At 46.7% G+C, this 19024-nt stretch overlaps 1 protein-coding gene across 2 annotated transcripts in view; it reads left to right on the top strand.

Annotated features, from left to right (window-relative positions):
• LOC139278737 (cyclic nucleotide-gated channel beta-1-like) overlaps positions 1-19024 on the top strand; it is a 320039-nt gene that overhangs the window by 41911 nt on the left and 259104 nt on the right. For both annotated transcript variants that reach the window (XM_070897829.1, XM_070897830.1), the window contains 4 exons: positions 191-313; positions 1579-1720; positions 3317-3476; positions 10492-10589. In XM_070897829.1, coding sequence (XP_070753930.1) covers positions 191-313; positions 1579-1720; positions 3317-3476; positions 10492-10589 — 523 coding nt within the window. The remainder of the gene's footprint in view (positions 1-190; positions 314-1578; positions 1721-3316; positions 3477-10491; positions 10590-19024) is intronic.

Here is a 19024-nt window from a genome sequence, read left to right as displayed (position 1 = left end):
TAATCCAGTTACAGCTCTCTCATACTAAGGGTGGGTGAGGCTCAGAGACACCTACTCATCAAGAGTTAGTGAGTTGTCATAGATACACACAACAATCTTCATCTACCAAATAAATAATTGAGATTTTTCCAATTATGTTTCAAGAAATGATAGTGTTGTTGAATATAAAAAACTGCCTTGTGTTTTACAGAGTGATAAGGACCACAATATACTTACTGTACAGCCTCCATATAAATACCTGTCTGTACTACTGGGCATCCGACTATGAGGGCATTGGAGCCACAAAGTGGGTCTATGATGGTGAGGGGAACAGGTACGGATCAATGTTCCCTCTAATTTGTTTTGTACTGAGCGGGCCACAAACTCCTTTGAGCGCGACCTTTTCATCCGAGGGCAGATTTTACAACAACAACAACAACATTTACAACAACGACAATGACAGCAACCACTTCGAAGCATATATACAGTAATGCTATATTGCCACCCCACCATCTCAAATCATGAGACAATCAAACAAGGGTCGATACAGGTTTAACATAACTTTTCTGCTTTTGACTTCTATTCCTCCGGAAATGAACCCGAGTGCTTTATTTGCACTTTTATGGCCTTGTTAACCTGCGTTGCTACTTTTAATGATATGTGAATCTATAACCCCAGATCCCTTTGCACCTCCACCCCATTTAGACTCTTATTTCCCAAGGAGTAGAGAATTCCAAATCTTCACAACCCTCTGAGAGAAGAAATTCCTCCTCAGCTCCGTCTTAAATGGGCGACACCCAGGAGATGACATGGCTGCAGGGGGTGGGCTGGGAAGTATTTAGTCATGATGCTGCAGCAGACATGAGTCAGAGCAGGGATGACGGACTAGCTGGTCTTTTCCTGCTCATTTCTGTATGTTCATGGTGCTAGGGAAACTAGGGATGGGCAATAAATGCTGCCTTATCAGTGGCATCCATACTCTGAGAACAAATAGAAAAAAGGATTGACACAGAACCCATGTGGATTTTTCAGACATTTTTATCTTGAAACTATTTAGCTGGCTGACCCAAAGTGGTATTGGGTAAATGCACTGCATGGTATGGTACTAAGCTCTACAAACCAGAAAATCCAACATTTAACTGATGATCTGTTGTGTTCTTAGCCGAGGCAGCAGTTGCGGCATTATACTCTGTGCCCCTGGGGTAGGGAGGAGAAAGAAATCAGGCAGAATTCCCACTCCTGATGACTATTTGGTAAACTGATCTGGAAAATGTGAGTGTACAGACATCAGGTGAGGACAAGATGTCAGCTACGGTGCCTTCAGTGGTCGAATAGTCTGATGACACTCATTGCCTAGACTCACAAATGAAGGACGGTCAATTGAGTGGAGTATCAGAGGATTGACTGTGCCATAGAACCGCAGCCCAGTCAGCATAGCATGTTCAGGAAAGGAGGGGAGAAAAATGACTAAATGAGTAATAAATGTTTGGCTGGGGAATAGGAACATAGGAATAGGAGTAGGCCATACAGCTCCTCAAGGCTGTTCCACCATTCGATGAAATCATGGCTTCATGCACTCTATGTTTTCCTCTCTTGCAGTTACATGAGGTGCTTTTACTGGGCCGTGAAGACCCTGATTACAATCGGAGGGCTAGCTGAACCACAGACAGTGTTCGAAATTCTCTTTCAACTTATCAACTACTTCACGGGAGTTTTCATCTTCTCCATCATGATTGGTCAGGTACAGAATGTGCTGTAGAAAGGGAAGGAAACTGCAAGTGCTGGAAATCCAAACACAAAACCGAATGGCTTCCTTCTGTGTGGTAATTTGTCTATGGGCTAAACTTTCCTTTCATTTTCGGCAGGTTCTTGGCGATTTTCTCGGTGGTACAGCTGTTTTTCCATCCGGCGAAAGTTTCCCCCTTAGTTTCTTAATTGTATCGCCCAAATCTGAAAATGCCCGCCATACCAAACTGCCGACATGCACCGCCGAGAAAATCGCCAGGGCATAAGTTTGGCCTCAACGGAAGCCCGTCCAGATCGCCGAGGGAACCGCCCTGTGAAAGCTGCTTAGATAGGGCGGTAGGTGAGTATTCTGCAAAGAAAGGTAAGTTAAAGGTTCTTTATTTTTTTTTTTAATTTTAAAATGATGTTTATGTGTAAAAGCGTCTTGGGAATGTTTTTTAACTTTTTATTTTTTGTTTGAGCGAAATTTTTTTTTAAAGTTTCCCCCCCTCCCTAGGCCCAACCGCAACCTCGGACTAAATTTTTAAAAAAACGCCGGTTTTACTTAGTTTCCTCTTAACCGCCGAGAAAACTGCCGAAAATAATGGTGCAAGGCCCATTTTATCACCGTGCGATTAGTTTCAACATAAAAGTGTAAATTTTCGCCAGCGTTACTTACTAAACGTGAGCGGTTTTTCTGGGTGGGCAATCGGGCGTTGAGAGGCTCTCGGGAAAGTCTAGCCCTATCATTCTATGAAAACAGACAATCTGCAGATTCACCCGCATCTGAAAAGAGAGAAGCGAGGCCAATGTTTCAGGATAACCCTTCACTAGAACTGGAATGTACCATCTTTATTTAACCACTGCTTAGCCATGATTGGAATATTCCACTTTAGTTCCGATCATAGGTCATCCTAAGCAAGAGTACACAGTGGCTTGATGGGAAGAATTGCCCTAACCCAGCTGATGGTGCAAGGTACTTATGCACTAAAGCTTGGCGACTGTCACTGAGAGCCAGGTGATGAACGGAATGGGGAAAAGGGTATTTCTGTAAACAAGTAACAATCCCCCCCCCACACACACACTCTCCTCCACTAGAGGCTGGTTACCGAGCTGGATAGGCAGAGGTCGAAGAGAAAGTCACCTACCTACCCACTTGGCCACTGTATATTGTGTGAGGGGGGCCTAAATGAGAGAAGAAAATAACTAAAAAGTGGGGATAGTTTTTTTTTACGTGTTGACTTTCATTTCAGACTAACCAGTTTGACCACAGCCCTCTGTGAGGTGATGGGTTTTCAATTCCCTCTTTATGGAATTGCTCTTGCTCTGATGACTGCATGTTATCCATTGTTGGGTGTGGGGAGGACATCATTTGTGGATGAAGATTCAATTTGTTGAGTAATTTGCAACATTACTGCATTGTAAGCCAAACATTTTGAAAAAGTCGTGACATACTTTGACCCTTCCCAACATTACCTGCATTAATCTTCAAACACACTGACAAGCTTCTGTCATCCATTCTTTCTATTCGATCTTTTTGCCACTGATGGACATCCATAATTGGGTATTTGACTTGCACTGACTGATAGCCATTGTTTTTGTTCTTTCACAGATGAAAGAGGTGGTGGGTGCAGCCACAGCTGGAAAGATGTATTACCGAAACTGCATGGATAACACCGTGAGATATATGAACCTGTACAACATTCCTCGATCAGTGCAGAACCGGGTGAAGAAGTGGTATGAATTCACTTGGGAGGTACAAGGAATGCTGGGTACGTCAGCCACTTTTCGCACATGTGGTGGACGAGTTACCTCAGTATCAGCCATTGTGATTGACCATTGATAGGGTTCCTGTTTGGGGTTGAGGTCTAGTTTTTACTGTGCTTTGTAACCATGAAGAACCAGGGCTGGATTGTCTGAAGGATGATTTTTAAATAAAATGATTATTTGGACTAGTAACTGCAACAAGAATGGAGAACTGCAAGGAACTGACATTTCACTACACCGTAACTATATGGGCCCTGACATTCTGCAAGGATTCCGTAGGTCTCCATGGTAACCGTGGCAAGAGACCAGCTGATCTCCCAGGAAAGCGGCAGAGACCTGGTTATAGAGGGTCGGCACCGTTTCAAGGAGTTTCCTTAGCACCTTGCAGAGGGTGGAACTTTTGTCCACCCTTTGGAAGGCAAGAGCGGGGGCTCCCGAAGCTGGGCGTTCCGGCTCCTGGTCCGCAGTTGGATTGTACGGTGACCGGTGGGTCCCGACCTGACAGACAGATCCTGAAGGCACCACTGGAGGGGGAGGGGGAGGAGAAGGGAGCAGGGCAGGAATTGGAGGCTGCTGCCGTCGTTGACTGATCATCGCACCATGTCGGAGTTCTCAGGGGAAGTAGAGAAAAGCAGCTGCCAATCATGTTGACGATTGGATGCAGATGGGATTGATGGAGAGTCCATATGGCTACATGGATGCAATCTCTGTTGGGTGTCAGCTCAGTGGGTAGCATGCTCACCTCGAAGCCAGAAAGTTGTGGGTTCAAATCCCACTTCATGGACCTGAGCACATAATCTAGGCTTGTGCTCCAGTGCAGTCCTGAGGGAGTGCAGCACTGTCGGTGCAAACTCTCGGATGAGACATTAAACCAAGGTTTAATTCTCGCAAACAATGCATCTGTGACTTGCTGAATGCACCTGGCACAGCTGAGTGGCTAATATTACTGCTGTCCCCAGAAGCAGCCTGCCACAGAAATTCAGGGAGATAGCAACCTTTACAGCTGCTGGCACTGTGCTGCCAATGGTAGAGATGGGCTGCAGCCTGTGTTCCAGCATGTGGATTAACTCGAGTTCCTGGAGTAGGAGCACCTTGGTCAACACATTTGGGAGGGGGTTACCGTCAGGTGGGTAGCACAAACCTCCTGTGGTACCTGATAAGTCTGGGCTTCTTGTGTTCCTCTTCCTCCTCCTTCTCTTCGCCCCCCGCCCCCAAGCAAATTGAAGGGGTATTCTCAAAGAAAATCCCCCTCTGTTAAATAGATGAGGAGATAAAACATGGAAGCCCATGCAGCAACAGGTAGAAAGTTAATGTTCCAGCAGCATTAGAAGTAGGAAAAATAGGAAAAGAAACAGTTCAGAAATGAAGCATTTTCCAGTGCCTATTTTTCCAGCTTTAAATTAATTGCTGCCATTACATCGCTGTAACAGGTGGACGGACGCGTATTTGGTGCCGGTATTCTTGGTGTTGGGCAGAAATAAGGTGCTAATGTTGGAAAATGTGGCATCTGACGTCACAATGTAATTTGCATGTCATTTTGCTCTGTCCGCCCATATTTGGACTTGTGCTTCCTGCTACCACTGTCACTTTCAGCACGAAGGTTAAGGGGAGATTAATCAAGGGCTTTGAAGGGATTTGATGGAGTAGATAGGAAGAAACTGTTTCCACTGGCAGGAGGATCAATAATCAGAGGACACAAATTTAAGATAATTGGCAAAAGAACCTGTTGTGTATGGAGAAAGAGTCAGACTGAACACTGTGAGCTCAAAGTAAAGTGTGACCTTAGTCTTTTATTGCAGGTCTTCAGAGTGCCTCTCCAACCTGAAGCCTCCTTAAATACCTGTGCTACCACGGGATTATGGGATCTCTTGGGACTCCAGGGGATGAGTCCTCTGGTGGCTATACAGACTAAATACAATTATACATATATAACAACACTCCGCCCCGCCGCCCACCGCCCCCCCCCCCACCCAAAGACAACAGTGTAACTATTTACAATGTGAGTCGATCTGGGGCCCTTCTTGCCCTGGTTGATCGTCTCGGTGTGAAAGCTGGTGTTGTTGAATCATTTGTTGGGCTCTCGCTGGGCTGCTGTGCAGCTGGCCTTGCTGGGCTGCCTGGTGTATTGAGCCCTGCTGGGCTGCTGTGGATGATGGGTTCTGCTTCGTGGTCAACTGTGGTGCCGGTTGCCACTGGTGTGTATGTTAGGGGATCAAAAAAGGTAGGGTCCAAGGTGGGTTACTCAGGATAGTCCGTGAATCTGAGTTTGATTTGGTCCAAGTGCTTCCGGTGAATGAGTCCATTTGAAAGTTTGACCCGAAACACCTTGCTCCCCTCTTTGGCCACGACAGTGCCGGGTAGCCACTTAGGACCTTGTCCATAATTTAATACAAATACAGGATCATTGATTTCAATCTCGCGTGACACATTTGCGCTATCATGGTATGCACTTTGTTGAAGCCGCCTGCTCTCGACCTGTTCGTGTAGATCAGGGTGAACTAATGAGAGCCTTGTCTTAAGTGCTCTTTTCATGAGCAGTTCAGCAGGTGGAATCCCAGTGAGTGAGTGAGGTCTCGTGTGGTAGCTAAGCAGGACTCGGGATAGGCGAGTTTGCAGTGAGCCTTCAGTTACCCTCTTCAAGCCTTGCTTGATGGTTTGCACTGCTCTCTCTGCCTGACCATTGGACGCTGGTTTAAACGGGGCAGATGTGACATGTTTGATCCCGTTATGGGTCATGAATTCTTTGAACTCAGCACCGGTAAAACATGGCCCGTTGTCACTCACCAGGACATCGGGTAGGCCGTGTGTGGCAAATATGGCCCGCAGGCTTTCAGTAGTGGTAGCGGATGTGCTAGCCGACATTATCTCACATTCAATCCACTTGCAGTATGCGTCTACAACCACAAGGAACATTTTACCCAAGAACGGGCCTGCATAGTCAATGTGTACCCTAGACCACGGTTTGGAGGGCCAAGACCATAAACTTACTGGCGCCTCCCTGGGTACATTGCTTAACTACAAGCATGTATTACATCTGTGAACGCAGGACTCTAAGTCCGCATCGATACCGGGCCACCATAGGTGGGATCTGGCTATCGCTTTCATCGTTATGATGCCTGGGTGGATACTGTGGAGGTCATTGATGAAAGTGTCTCTGCCCTTCTTGGGGACCACTACTCGATTGCCTCACAGAACGCAGTCTGCCTGTATTGACATTTCATCTTTGCGCCACTGGAACGGCTTTATCCCTGCCTGCATTTCCACTGGGACACTGGACCAGCTCCCGTGAAGCACACAGCTTTTGACTAGAGATAATAAGGGATCCTGGCTTGTCCAGGTTTTTATCTGCCAGGCAGTGACGGGTGATTGCTCACTCTCAAATGCTTCGATAACCATGGCTAGATCTGCAGGCTGCGCCATTTCAACCCCCGTGGTGGGCAATGGTAGCCTACTGAGAACATAGGCAAAGTTTTCTGTTCCTGGCCTATGGCGGATGGCGTAGTTGATGCGGACAACGTGAGCGCCCATCTCTGGATGCGGGCCGATGCGTTGGTATTTATCCCTTTACTCTCGGAGAACAGGGATATAAGTGGCTTATGGTCAGTTTCCAATTCGAATTTTAGGCCAAACAGGTATTGATGCATTTTCTTTACCCCATAGACACACGCTAACGCTTCTTTCTCAATCATGCTGTAGGCTCTCTCAGCCTTAGACAGACTCCTGGATGCATAAGCAACTGATTGCAGTTTCCCGAAATCATTAGCTTGTTGCAATACATACCCGACCCCATATGACGACGCATCATATGCTAGTACCAAAGGTTTACATGGATCATACAACACAAGCAATTTATTTGAGCATAACAATTTTCTCGCTTTTGCAAAGGCAATTTCTTGGCTTTTGCCCCAAACTCATTCGTCCCCTTTTTGTAGTAAGACATGCAGTGGTTCTAACAATGTGCTGAGACCCGGTAAGAAGTTACCAAAGTAGTTCAGGAGTCCCAGAAACGACCGCAGCTTCATCACGTTCTGTGGCCTCGGTGCTTTCTCGATTGCTTCCGTCTTCGCGTTGGTGGGCCTGATGCCGTCCGCCGCAATCCTCCTTCCCAGGAACTCCACTTCAGGTGCCAGGAAAACGCACTTGGAGCATTTTAACCTGAGCCCCACGTGGTTGGGTCGACTAAGAACCTCCTCCAGGTTCTGCAGGTGCTCGACTGTGTTCCGATGTTTGACCAAGATGCCATCCTGGAAAACCACGGTGTGCAGGACCGACTTCCATAAGCTTTCCATGTTTCTCTGGAATATCGCCACCGCCGATTGGATTCCAAACGGGCACCTGTTATAAACAAAAAGACCTTTGTGCATGTTGATGCAGGTGAGGGCCTTCGATGATTCCTCCAGTTCCTGCTTCATGTATGCTGAAGTCAGATCCAGCTTCGGAAACATCTTTCCTCCCGCCAGCATTGCAAAGAGGTCGTCGGCCTTTGGTCATGGGTATTGGTTCTGCAGAGAGAAATGATTGATAGTTACTTTTTAATCACCACAGATTCTGACCGGTGCCGTCTCCCTTGAGGATTGGGACGATAGGACTGGCCCACTCATTGAACTCGATCGGGGAAATGATGCCCTCTCTTTGCAGTCGGTTTAGCTCAATCTCTACCCTTTCTCTCATCATGTATGGTACTGCTCTCGCCTTGTGATGGATGGGTCGCGCCCCCGGAATTAGGTGGATCTGCAATTTTGCTCCTTGGAATTTCCCGGTGCCTGGTTCGAACAGCGAAGGAAATTTGTTTAAGACCTGGGCACATGAAGTGTCGTCAGTGGGCGATAGCGCTCGGACGTCGTCCCAGTTCTCAGCCAGCTCCTGCCGAGCAGCGTGGGACCATCGCCCGGAATCACCCAGAGTGGTAACTTGTGCACCGCTCCATCGTAGGAGACCTTTACGGTAGCACTGCCGATTACAGGAATCAGTTCTTTCATGTAAGTTCTTAGTTTCGTGCAAACTGGAGTTAAGACTGGTCTTGAGGCCTTGTTGCACCACAACCTTTCGAAAGTCATTTTGCCCGTGATGGACTGGCTCACGCCCATGTCCAGCTCCATTGACACCGGGAGTCCAATTAGTTGAACATTCAGCATTATCGGGGGACAATTCGTGGTGAATGTGTGCACCCCATGTACCTCTGCCTCCTCGATTTGAGGCTCTGGTTCGTCGTGATCCTCCGTGGATCTATCCTCCTCTGCAACATGGTGGGTTGTAGGTTTAACAGGCTTTCCAGCTCGCATGCACACTCATTGGAGGTAACATACTCTTTGAATCGGCATGAATGGAAACGATGATCACCCCCGCAGCACCAACAAGGTGTTAATGGCCTTGCATTCATCACCCTTGATGGTGGACTCTGAAACATCTGCAGACGTGTAGCTGCAGGTATATGTGACCTGCCCTGTATGTTACAATTCAAAATCACTTTGTTCACAGTTCCTGTAGCGGCAGTTGTGTGCTGAGAGATTTGCTTAGTACTGTCTCTGGTGGCAATGAACGCCTGGGCTATCGCTATGGCCTTACTCAAGGTTGGGGTCTCTATAGTCAAAAGTTTGCCAAGTATGGTTTCTTGGCCAATGCCAAGTACAAAAAAGTCTCTGAGCATGTGCTCCAAATGTCTTTCAAATTCGCAATGTCCTGCAAGGCGTCTACGCTCGGCGACATAACTCGCCATTTCCTGGCCTTCAAACCTTTTGTAGGTGTACAACCGGTGCCTCGCCATCAGAACGTTTTCCTTCGGGTTCAGATGCTCTCGGACCAGTGTGCACAAATCGTCGTATGATTTCTCCGTGGGTTTCGCTGGAGTGAGCAGATTTTTCATGAGACCATACGTTGGTGCCCCACAGACGGTGAAGAGGATCACCCTTCGTTTGGCAGCACTCTCTACCTCATCTAGCTCATTGGCCACGAAGTATTGGTCGAGTCGCTCCACAAAAGTTTCCCAATCATCTCCCTCCGAGAATTTCTCCAGGATGCCCACTGTTCTCTGCATCTTTGGGTTCGCTATCTGTATCTCGTCACCAGTTGTGTATGGAGAAAGAGTCAGACTGAACACTGAGTTCAAAGTAAAGTGTGACCTTAGTCTTTTATTGCAGGTGTCCAGAGTGCCTCTCCAATCTGTGAAGCCTCCATAAATACCTGTGCTCCCAAGGGATTATGGGATTCCTTGGGACTCCAGGGGATGAGCTCTCTGGTGGCTGTACAGAGTAATACATGCATACATATATAACAGAACCAGAAGGGAGATGAGGAGAAATTATTTTGCACAGTGAGTTGTTATGATCTGGAATGCACTGCTTGAAAGAGTAGTGGAAGCAGATTCAGAAGTAACTTTCAAAAGGGAATTAGATATACTTGGAAAGGAGAAATTTGCAGGGCTATGGAGAAAGAGCAGGGCAGTCGGACTAATTGGATAGCTCTTTCAAAGAGCCAGCACAGGCATAACGTAGGAAATACGGCACAGAAACAGGCCATTTGGCCCAACCAATCCATGCCCGCATTTATGCTTCACTTGAGCCTCCTCCCGTCGTTCCTCATCTAAATCTATCCGCATAACCCTCTATTCCCTTCTCCCTCATATGCTTGTCTAGCCTCCCCTTAAATACATCAATACTATTGACTTTAACCATTCCCTGTGGTAGCAATTTCCACATTCTCACCACTTTTTGGGTAAAGAATTGGGCCAAATGGCCTCCTTCTGTGCTGTAAGGTTCTATGAAATTGCTGCAGGTGGTTTTATGGGCAGGGCATGCGGTATTACACGTCCCTGCCTGATCTAACACTACTCCCCGCTCCAGAAATGTCCAAACTCCAATTAAAAAAAACACCATCGAAAATCTAGACCACAATACATTGGCTCAGGATGTGGAATTGGAAGTATTTGGAACGCGGCCTTGATTATTTTAGGGATTTGCGCCACCGGGTCTCCTCTTGCCACTTGAATTCTAATTCAAACTCTCTTCCTCGCTGTATTTCCAGATGAGTCGGAGCTGTTGGTGCAGCTCCCCGATAAGATGAGACTGGACATTGCCATTGACGTTAACTACAGCATCGTCAGTAAAGTGGCACTGTTTCAGGTACGGGGACAGACAATAGGAATTGATGTAAGGGGACCGGGTGAGGCGGACTTGCATTCAGTTAGCCGGGAATAAGGAGCTGGAACGGGCACGAGTGAGCGAAGCCTCGAGTTAAAAGCTGTTCAAATGTCCTGATGATCCATGAAAAGATAACAGTGATGTTACGGTCACAATGCTGTACAGAGCTTTGCACTTCTGATGAGCTAAAACCGACTTGACTGTTTTGTAGCTGAGGTTCGCTCATCAGCAAATACTCCCCAGTCTCGACTACAGATCTTCCAAGTAGTTTAGTTTAGTGAAATGGTGCTAATGTATAGAATAGGGGTAAATTTTAATTCCCAAGAACGGGTCGGTTGGGAGTGGTTGAGGAGTGAAAAGTTGTGATTTTTAGAATGGGAGCGCAACCCAGCTCCAACACGCCCACTTCCGGGTTTAACCTGTTTGCCGAAGTCAGGAATTTTAAAATTGGATCAAATTTTACCTGAGCAGCACGGGTTTCCCGGGGCTCAGGAAACTGACCAGGGAAACAAACGAATTTAAGCAGCAGTTCAAGTGGATATTTTAACTTGTCATTGACCCATCTGAATAAAAGCTCACTAATTGCAGCTACTGCCTTAGTTGCCACTGGCAAATGTTTGGCAGAGGGTACTTGTGTGGATACAGGTGTTTTGCACCTTGGAGGCTTTCAAATTGACAAATCAGGATGGCAGGCATCTTGGATGTGTTTGATGACACATCAGACAAGGAAGACCATCGCCATCCACGGCAGTGACACTCGCTGTGGTGGGATCAGCATGTGCGCAGGAGAGAGGGGCGCAGGGGGAAGGGGTGCAGAGGCACAGGGGGGAGGGTGCAGGGTGGGAGGGGCGCAGGTGGAGGGGCACAGGGGGAGGGGCTGAGGTTGCAGGAGGCACTACCCACATCACAGGGTGTATAGACAGAGGCTCAGTTTCCTTGACCTCTCAGAAGAGCAGTGCTTCTGCAGGCTCAGGTTGTCACGTCAGGTGGTGGCTGACACTGGCAGCCTCCTACAGGAAAACTTGCTCCCTGCTGCACCTGGAGGTTACGCATTACTAGTGGCTGTGAAAGTGACCAGCAGCCACAACCTTTTCACCTCCGAATTGTACCATGGCGCTACCGGAGGGATTTCCAGAATTTCCCAGTCGGCTGCACATAGGGCATTACATAAGGCAGGGGGTACAGTAGCGCAGTGGTTATGTTACTGGACTAGTAATCCAGAGGCCTGGACTAATGATCCAGAGGCAGCTGGGGAATTTAAATTCAGTTAATTAAATAAACCAGGAATAAAAAGCTAGCATCAGTAATGGTGACTGTGAAACTGCCGGATTGTTGTAAAAACCAATCTGGTTCACTAATGTTCTTTAGGGAACTAAACCTGGCATCCTTACCCAATCTGGCCCCTCACCACAACTTAACCACATAACATTTTGTCAAACACCCATGCGTGTACACTTGGTGAATTACAATTTCTTCAATTTACGCTTCATACCGCTTCTACACGGTGCATCCTGTGTGGTTTCAGCAGAGGGAGGCAGGCTGCTCAGATCCCTGCCCTGCCTTTGACCTATGCCCTCTGGGTTTCGGAGCCCCTGAGGGCCCCGTAAAAGACTGCTCTACCTGTACCAGGAAGGATGGGCAAATTGACCATGGCACCATGGAGGCCACTCGAGTGGGGGGAGCGAAATGGAATTTAGCACTGATAGGGGATAGTATAATCAGGGAAATAGATGCTGTTCTCAGCAGCCATGACTGGGAGTCCTGAAGGCTTTGTTGCCTGCCCGATGCCTATTAAGGACATCTACTCACATTCTGAGGAAGTACTTGGAGAAGCAGGAGAGAGACTTCTGTTGTTGTGGTCCACGAAGGAACTAACAACATAAGTAGAACTAGGAATGAGGTTCTGCTGAGGGAGTTTGAGGAGCTAGAGTACAAATTAAAAAGCAGAACCTTAAAGGTAATAATCTCTGGATTACTACCTAAACCACATGCAAATTGGCAAAGGGACAAACAGATTAGAGGTTTATAAGTTTGACCGAAAGAGTGGTGTAGGAGGCAAGAGTTTCGCTTCATGGGCCACTGGCAACAATACTGAGGAAGAGGGAGCTGTTCCATTGGGATAGACTCAACTTAAACTGGACAGGGGGCAGTGTCCTGACGAACCAAATAACCACGGTGATAGATATGGCTTTAAACTTGTAAGGGGGAGGAAGGGTTTAAGTAAGGGTAAATTTATGTCTGAAGAGGGAAGTCAAGGCTGTAGAACAGAGTGTCAAATTTGGGTAAAAGCAAGCAGATTGTGTCAGGAAGGGAGAGTGTTTAATAACGGTAATAGGGCATTCGCAACCAAGGCCACATCAGGGAAAAACAGTCAAAAGTTAAAATTAAAGGTGCTATATTAGAATGCACAAAGCACTCGTAGCAAGACAGATGAATTAATGGCACAAATAGAGATGAATAGTTTTGATCTAGTAGCCATTGCTGAGACATGGTTGCAGGGTAACCAAGGTTGGGAACTAAATATTCCAGGGTACTTGACTTTTAGAAAGGCTAGGCAAAATAGAAAATGATGTGGGGTAGCCCTGATAATAAAAGATGAAGTAAAGGCAGTAGAGAGAAAGGATCTTAGCCCAGAAAGTCAGGTTGTAGAATCAGTATGGGTGGAGCTAAGAAGTAACAAAGAGCAGAAAACACTGGTGGGAGCAGTTTATTGGCCCCTTAACAGTAACCTTAGTGTTGGACAGATATAGCTCATCAAATTAGAGGAGCATGTAATAAAGGTAATGCAATAATCACGGAGGACTTTAATCTTCTTATAGACTGGGCAAACCAAATTGGCAAAAGTAGCTTGCATTTGAGACAGTTTTCTAGGACAATATGTTGAGGAACCACCTAGGGAACAGGCTATTTTAGATCTAGTATTGTGTAATGAGACACGGTTACTTAGTAATCTTATAGTAAAGGACCCCCTGGGGAGCGTGATCATAATATGATAGAATTTCATATTACGTTTGAGAGTTTGGGAGTGATGTGCTTAAGTCCAAAACTAGGGTCCTGAATTCAAAAAAAGCTAATTACGGAGGTATGAGAGGTAAGTTGGCTGAGGTAGAATGGGAAATTAGATTAAAATATATGATGGTGGATAAGCAATGGCAAACATTAAAAGAAATAATTAATAATTCTCAATGAATATACATTCCAGTGAGGAATGAAAACTTCACTGGAAAAGTGGTACAACCATGGATACTCGAGAAGTTCAGGATAGCATTAGATTAAAAGAAGAGGCTTACAATGTTGCCACAAAGAGTAGTAAGCCTGAGGATTGGGAGGATTTTATAAATCAGCAAAGGATGACCAAGAAAGTGATAAAGAGGGAGAAAATAGGAGAGTAAACTGGCAACAAATATAAAAACAGATTGTAAGAGCTTTTACAAGTATGTAAAAAGGAAAAGATTAGCGAAAGTAAACGTGGGTCCCTTAAGAGGCAGAAACAGAAGAAATTATAATGGGGAATAAGGAAATGTGGGAGACGTTAAACAAATATTTTGTGTCTGTCTTCACAGTAGAAGATGCAAAGAATATATTGGAAAGTGTGAGAAATCAAGACTCTAATGAAAGTGAGGAAATTAAAGCAATTAATATTAGTAAAGAAATAGTACTGGAGAAATTAATGGGACTAAAGGCCATCAAATCCCCTGGACCAATGGCCTACATCCTAGGGTTTTAAAAGGTGTGGCTGCAGAGATAGTGGATGCATTGGATTTGATCTTCCAGAATTCCCTTGATTCTAGAATGGTCCCCGTGGATTGGAAGGTAGCAAATGTAACCCCACTGTTCAAGAAATGTGGGAGAGAGAAAACAAGGAACTACAGGCCAGTTAGCCTGACATCAGTAGTAGGGAAAATGCTGGCATCCATTATTAAGGAAGTGGTAATGGAGCACTTAGAAAATCATAATAAGATTAGGCAGAGTCAACATGGTTTTATAAAAGGGAAATTGTGTTTGGCAAATCTACTTGAGTTTTTTGAGGGTGTAACCAGCAGGGTAGATAAAGGAGAACCAGTGGATGTGTGTATTTGGATTTTCAGGAGGCATTTGATAAGGTGGCACACAAGAGGTTGTTTCAGAAGATTAAGGCTCATGGGATTGGGGGTAATATATTAGCATGGATTGAGGATTAGTTGACGGACAGAAAACAGAGTCGGAATAAACGGGTCATTTTCAGGAAGGCAGGGTGAAACTAGTTGAATGCCGCAAGGATCAGTGGTTGGGTCTCAGTTATTAACAATCTATATCAATAATTTAGACAAGGAGACTAAGTGTAATGTATCCAAGTTTGCTGATGATACAATGCTCGGTGGGAAAGTAAGCTGTGAGGAGGATATAAAGAGCCTGCAAAAGGGATGTAGACCAATTCAATGATTGGGAAATTATCAGGTGGGAAAGTGGGAAATTATCCCTTAGTTAGGAAGAATTGAAAAGCAGAATATTTTACTACAAGGGGCTTAAAAACAGAGCTGTGTGAGTGATGGTGAGGTATCCACCCAATGGATGCAGTGTATTCGGCGAGGGTAACTAGGAGACACATGCATCAAATTGCATAAGGCTTGGAGTGATTGTGAATGGTGGATGGCTAAATGGGGAGGTGATGAAGTGTATAGAAAGAGAAAGCTGGGTGCTGCTGAAAGCTGTGAGGGTGTGAGGAGTGATGTGACGGAGAACACTTAACAAAACACAGTGAAAATGGGGGTGAGGGCTTAAAACAAAAGATATAGTTGAATCAGCAAACGTACTCACTTTTCTTGAACTGGTTCAGTCCGTAAACCTCTTCCTACATTGTATCCATGACACGGGCACAATACCACTGCTCTGAACCTCCTGAGCCACCTCCAGACACACCTTCCTAGTGAGAGCAACAGCAACAGCGGCAGTCGGCGAGAGGCGGGAGCAGCGTGGTGAGGCCTATAAAAGGCCCAGCGGGTGTTCCACAGGCAGCGGCAGTCGGCGAGAGGCGGGAGCAGCGTGGTGAGGCCTATAAAAGGCCCAGCGGGTGTTCCACAGGCAGCGGCAGTCGGCGAGAGGCGGGAGCAGCGTGGTGAGGCCTATAAAAGGCCCAGCGGGTGTTCCACAGGCAGCGGCAGTCGGCGAGAGGCGGGAGCAGCGTGGTGAGGCCTATAAAAGGCCCAGCGGGTGTTCCACAGCCAGCGGCAGTCGACGAGAGGCGGGAGCAGCGTGGTGAGGCCTATAAAAGGCCCAGCGGGTGTTCCACAGGCAGCGGCAGTCGGCGAGAGGCGGGAGCAGCATGGTGAGGCCTATAAAAGGCCCAGCGGGTGTTCCACAGGCGGCAGCAGTCGGCGAGAGGCGGGAGCAGCATGGTGAGGCCTATAAAAGGCCCAGCGGGTGTTCCACAGGCAGCGGCAGTCGGCGAGAGGCAGGAGCAGCGTGGTGAGGCCTATAAAAGGCCCAGCGGGTGTTCCACAGGCAGCGGCAGTCGGCGAGAGGCGGGAGCAGCGTGGTGAGGCCTATAAAAGGCCCAGCTTGTGGAGCTCCAGCCGGGAGAAAAAGCAGAAAAGAAGTAGAAAGGAATCAAAAGGTGACATCACAGCCAAAGGGGTAAGTGATTGACTGGTGATTGGTAAATAGTTTTTCTTTTTCTTTTTTATATCAGTAAGTAACCTGTAACAGTGTTGTCACCAATTTAAGTGTATCTAAGGGTTAAGTCATGGCAGGAGAGCTCGGTCACGTGATATGCTCCTCCTGTACCATGTGGGAACTCAGGGACATTTCCCTGACGACTACATCTGCGGGAAGTGTATCTGCCTCCAGCTTCTGACGGACCACGTTGCGGAATTGGAGCTGAGGGTGGATTCACTCTGGAGCATCCACGATGCTGAGAATGATGTGAGTTGGTCTTACCGCAGGAGAAGGATCCACAGCCAGCTAGGGAATGGAAGACCATCAGGAAGAGTAGTGCAAGGAAGGTAGTGCAGGGGTCCCCTGTGGTCATCCCCCTGCAAAACAGATACACTGCTTTGAGTACTGTTGAGGGGGATGACTCATCAGGGGAGGGCACAGCAGCCAAGTTCATGGCACCGTGGCTGGCTCTGTTGCACAGGAGGGCAGGAAAAAGAGTGGGAGAGCGATAGTGATAGGGGATTCAATTGTGAGGGGAATAGATAGGTGTTTCTGCGGCCGCAACCGAGGTTCCAGGATGGTATGTTGCCTCCCTGGTGCAAGGGTCAAGGATGTCTCGGAGCGGGTGCAGGACGTTCTAAAAAGGGAGGGAGAACAGCCAGTTGTCGTGGTGCACATTGGTACCAATGACATAGATAAAAAAAGGGATGAGGTCCTACGAAACGAATTTAAGGAGCTGGGAGCTAAATTAAAAAGTAAGACCTCAAAAGTAGTAATAATCTCGGGATTGCTACCAGTGCCACGTGCTAGTCAGAGTAGGAATCGCAGGATAGTGCAGATGAATACGTGGCTTGAGCAGTGGTGCAGCAGGGAGGGATTCAAATTCCTGGGGCATTGGAACTGATTCTGGGGGAGGTGGGACCAGTATTAACCGGACGGTCTGCACCTGGGCAGGACCGGAACCAATATCATAGGGGGAGTGTTTGCTAGTGCTGTTGGGGAGAAGTTAAACTAATATGGCAAGGGGATGGGAACCAATGCAGGGAATCAGAGGGAAACAAAAAGGCGACAAAAGCAAAAGACAGAAAGGAGATGAGGAAAAGTGGAGGGCAGAGAAACACAAGGCAAAGAACAAAAAGGGCCACTGTACAGCAAAATTCTAAAAGGACAAAGGGTGTTAAAAAAACAAGTCTGAAGGCTTTGTGTCTTAATGCAAGGAGTATCCGTAATAAGGTGGATGAATTAACTGTGCAAATAGATGTTAACAAATATGATGTGATTGGGATTACAGAGACGTGGCTCCAGGATGATCAGGGCTGGGAACTCACCATCCAGGGATATTCAACATTCAGGAAGGATAGAATAAAAGGAAAAGGAGGTGGGGTAGCATTGCTGGTTAAAGAGGAGATTAATGCAATAGTTAGGAAGGACATTAGCTTGGATGATGTGGAATCTATATGGGTAGAGCTGCAGAACACCAAAGGGCAAAAAACGTTAGTGGGAGTTGTGTACAGACCTCCAAACAGTAGTAGTGATGTTGGGGAGGGCATCAAACAGGAAATTAGGGGTGCATGCAATAAAGGTGCAGCAGTTATAATGGGTGACTTTAATATGCACATAGATTGGGCTAACCAAACGGGAAGCAATACGGTGGAGGAGGATTTCCTGGAGTGCATAAGGGATGGTTTTCTAGACCAATATGTCGAGGAACCAACGAGAGGGGAGGCCATCTTAGACTGGGTGTTGTGTAATGAGAGAGGATTAATTAGCAATCTTGTTGTGCGAGGCCCCTTGGGGAAGAGTGACCATAATATGGTGGAATTCTGCATTAGGATGGAGAATGAAACAGTTAATTCAGAGACCATGGTCCAGAACTTAAAGGGTAACTTAAAGGGTAACTTTGAAGGTATGAGGCGTGAATTGGCTAGGATAGATTGGCGAATGATACTTAAGGGGTTGCCTGTGGATGGGCAATGGCAGACATTTAGAGACCGCATGGATGAACTACAACAATTGTACATTCCTGTCTGGCATAAAAATAAAAAAGGGAAGGTGGCTCAACCGTGGCTATCAAGGGAAATCAGGGATAGTATTAAAGCCAAGGAAGTGGCATACAAATTGGCCAGAAATAGCAGCGAACCCGGGGACTGGGAGAAATTTAGAACTCAGCAGAGGAGGACAAAGGGTTTGATTAGGGCAGGGAAAATGGAGTACGAGAAGAAGCTTGCAGGGAACATTAAGACGGATTGTAAAAGTTTCTATAGATATGTAAAGAGAAAAAGGTTAGTAAAGACAAACGTAGATCCCCTGCAGTCAGAATCAGGGGAAGTCATAACGGGGAACAAAGAAATGGCAGACCAATTGAACAAGTACTTTGCTTCGGTATTCACTAAGGAGGACACAAACAACCTTCCGGATATAAAAGGGGTCAGAGGGTCTAGTAAGGAGGAGGAACTGAGGGAAATCCTTATTAGTCGGGAAATTGTGTTGGGGAAATTGATGGGATTGAAGGCTGATAAATCCCCAGGGCCTGATGGACTGCATCCCAGAGTACTTAAGGAGGTGGCCTTGGAAATAACGGATGCATTGACAGTCATTTTCCAACATTCCATTGACTCTGGATCAGTTCCTATCGAGTGGAGGGTAGCCAATGTAACCCCACTTTTTAAAAAAGGAGGGAGAGAGAAAACAGGGAATCATAGACCGGTCAGCCTGACCTCAGTAATGGGTAAAATGATGGAATCAATTATTAAGGATGTCATAGCAGCACATTTGGAAAGAGG

The sequence above is a fragment of the Pristiophorus japonicus genome, chromosome 13 (genome assembly GCF_044704955.1).
Source record: "Pristiophorus japonicus isolate sPriJap1 chromosome 13, sPriJap1.hap1, whole genome shotgun sequence".
Classification (NCBI taxonomy): domain Eukaryota; kingdom Metazoa; phylum Chordata; class Chondrichthyes; family Pristiophoridae; genus Pristiophorus; species Pristiophorus japonicus.
This window is presented reverse-complemented; position numbering and strand designations above follow the sequence as displayed.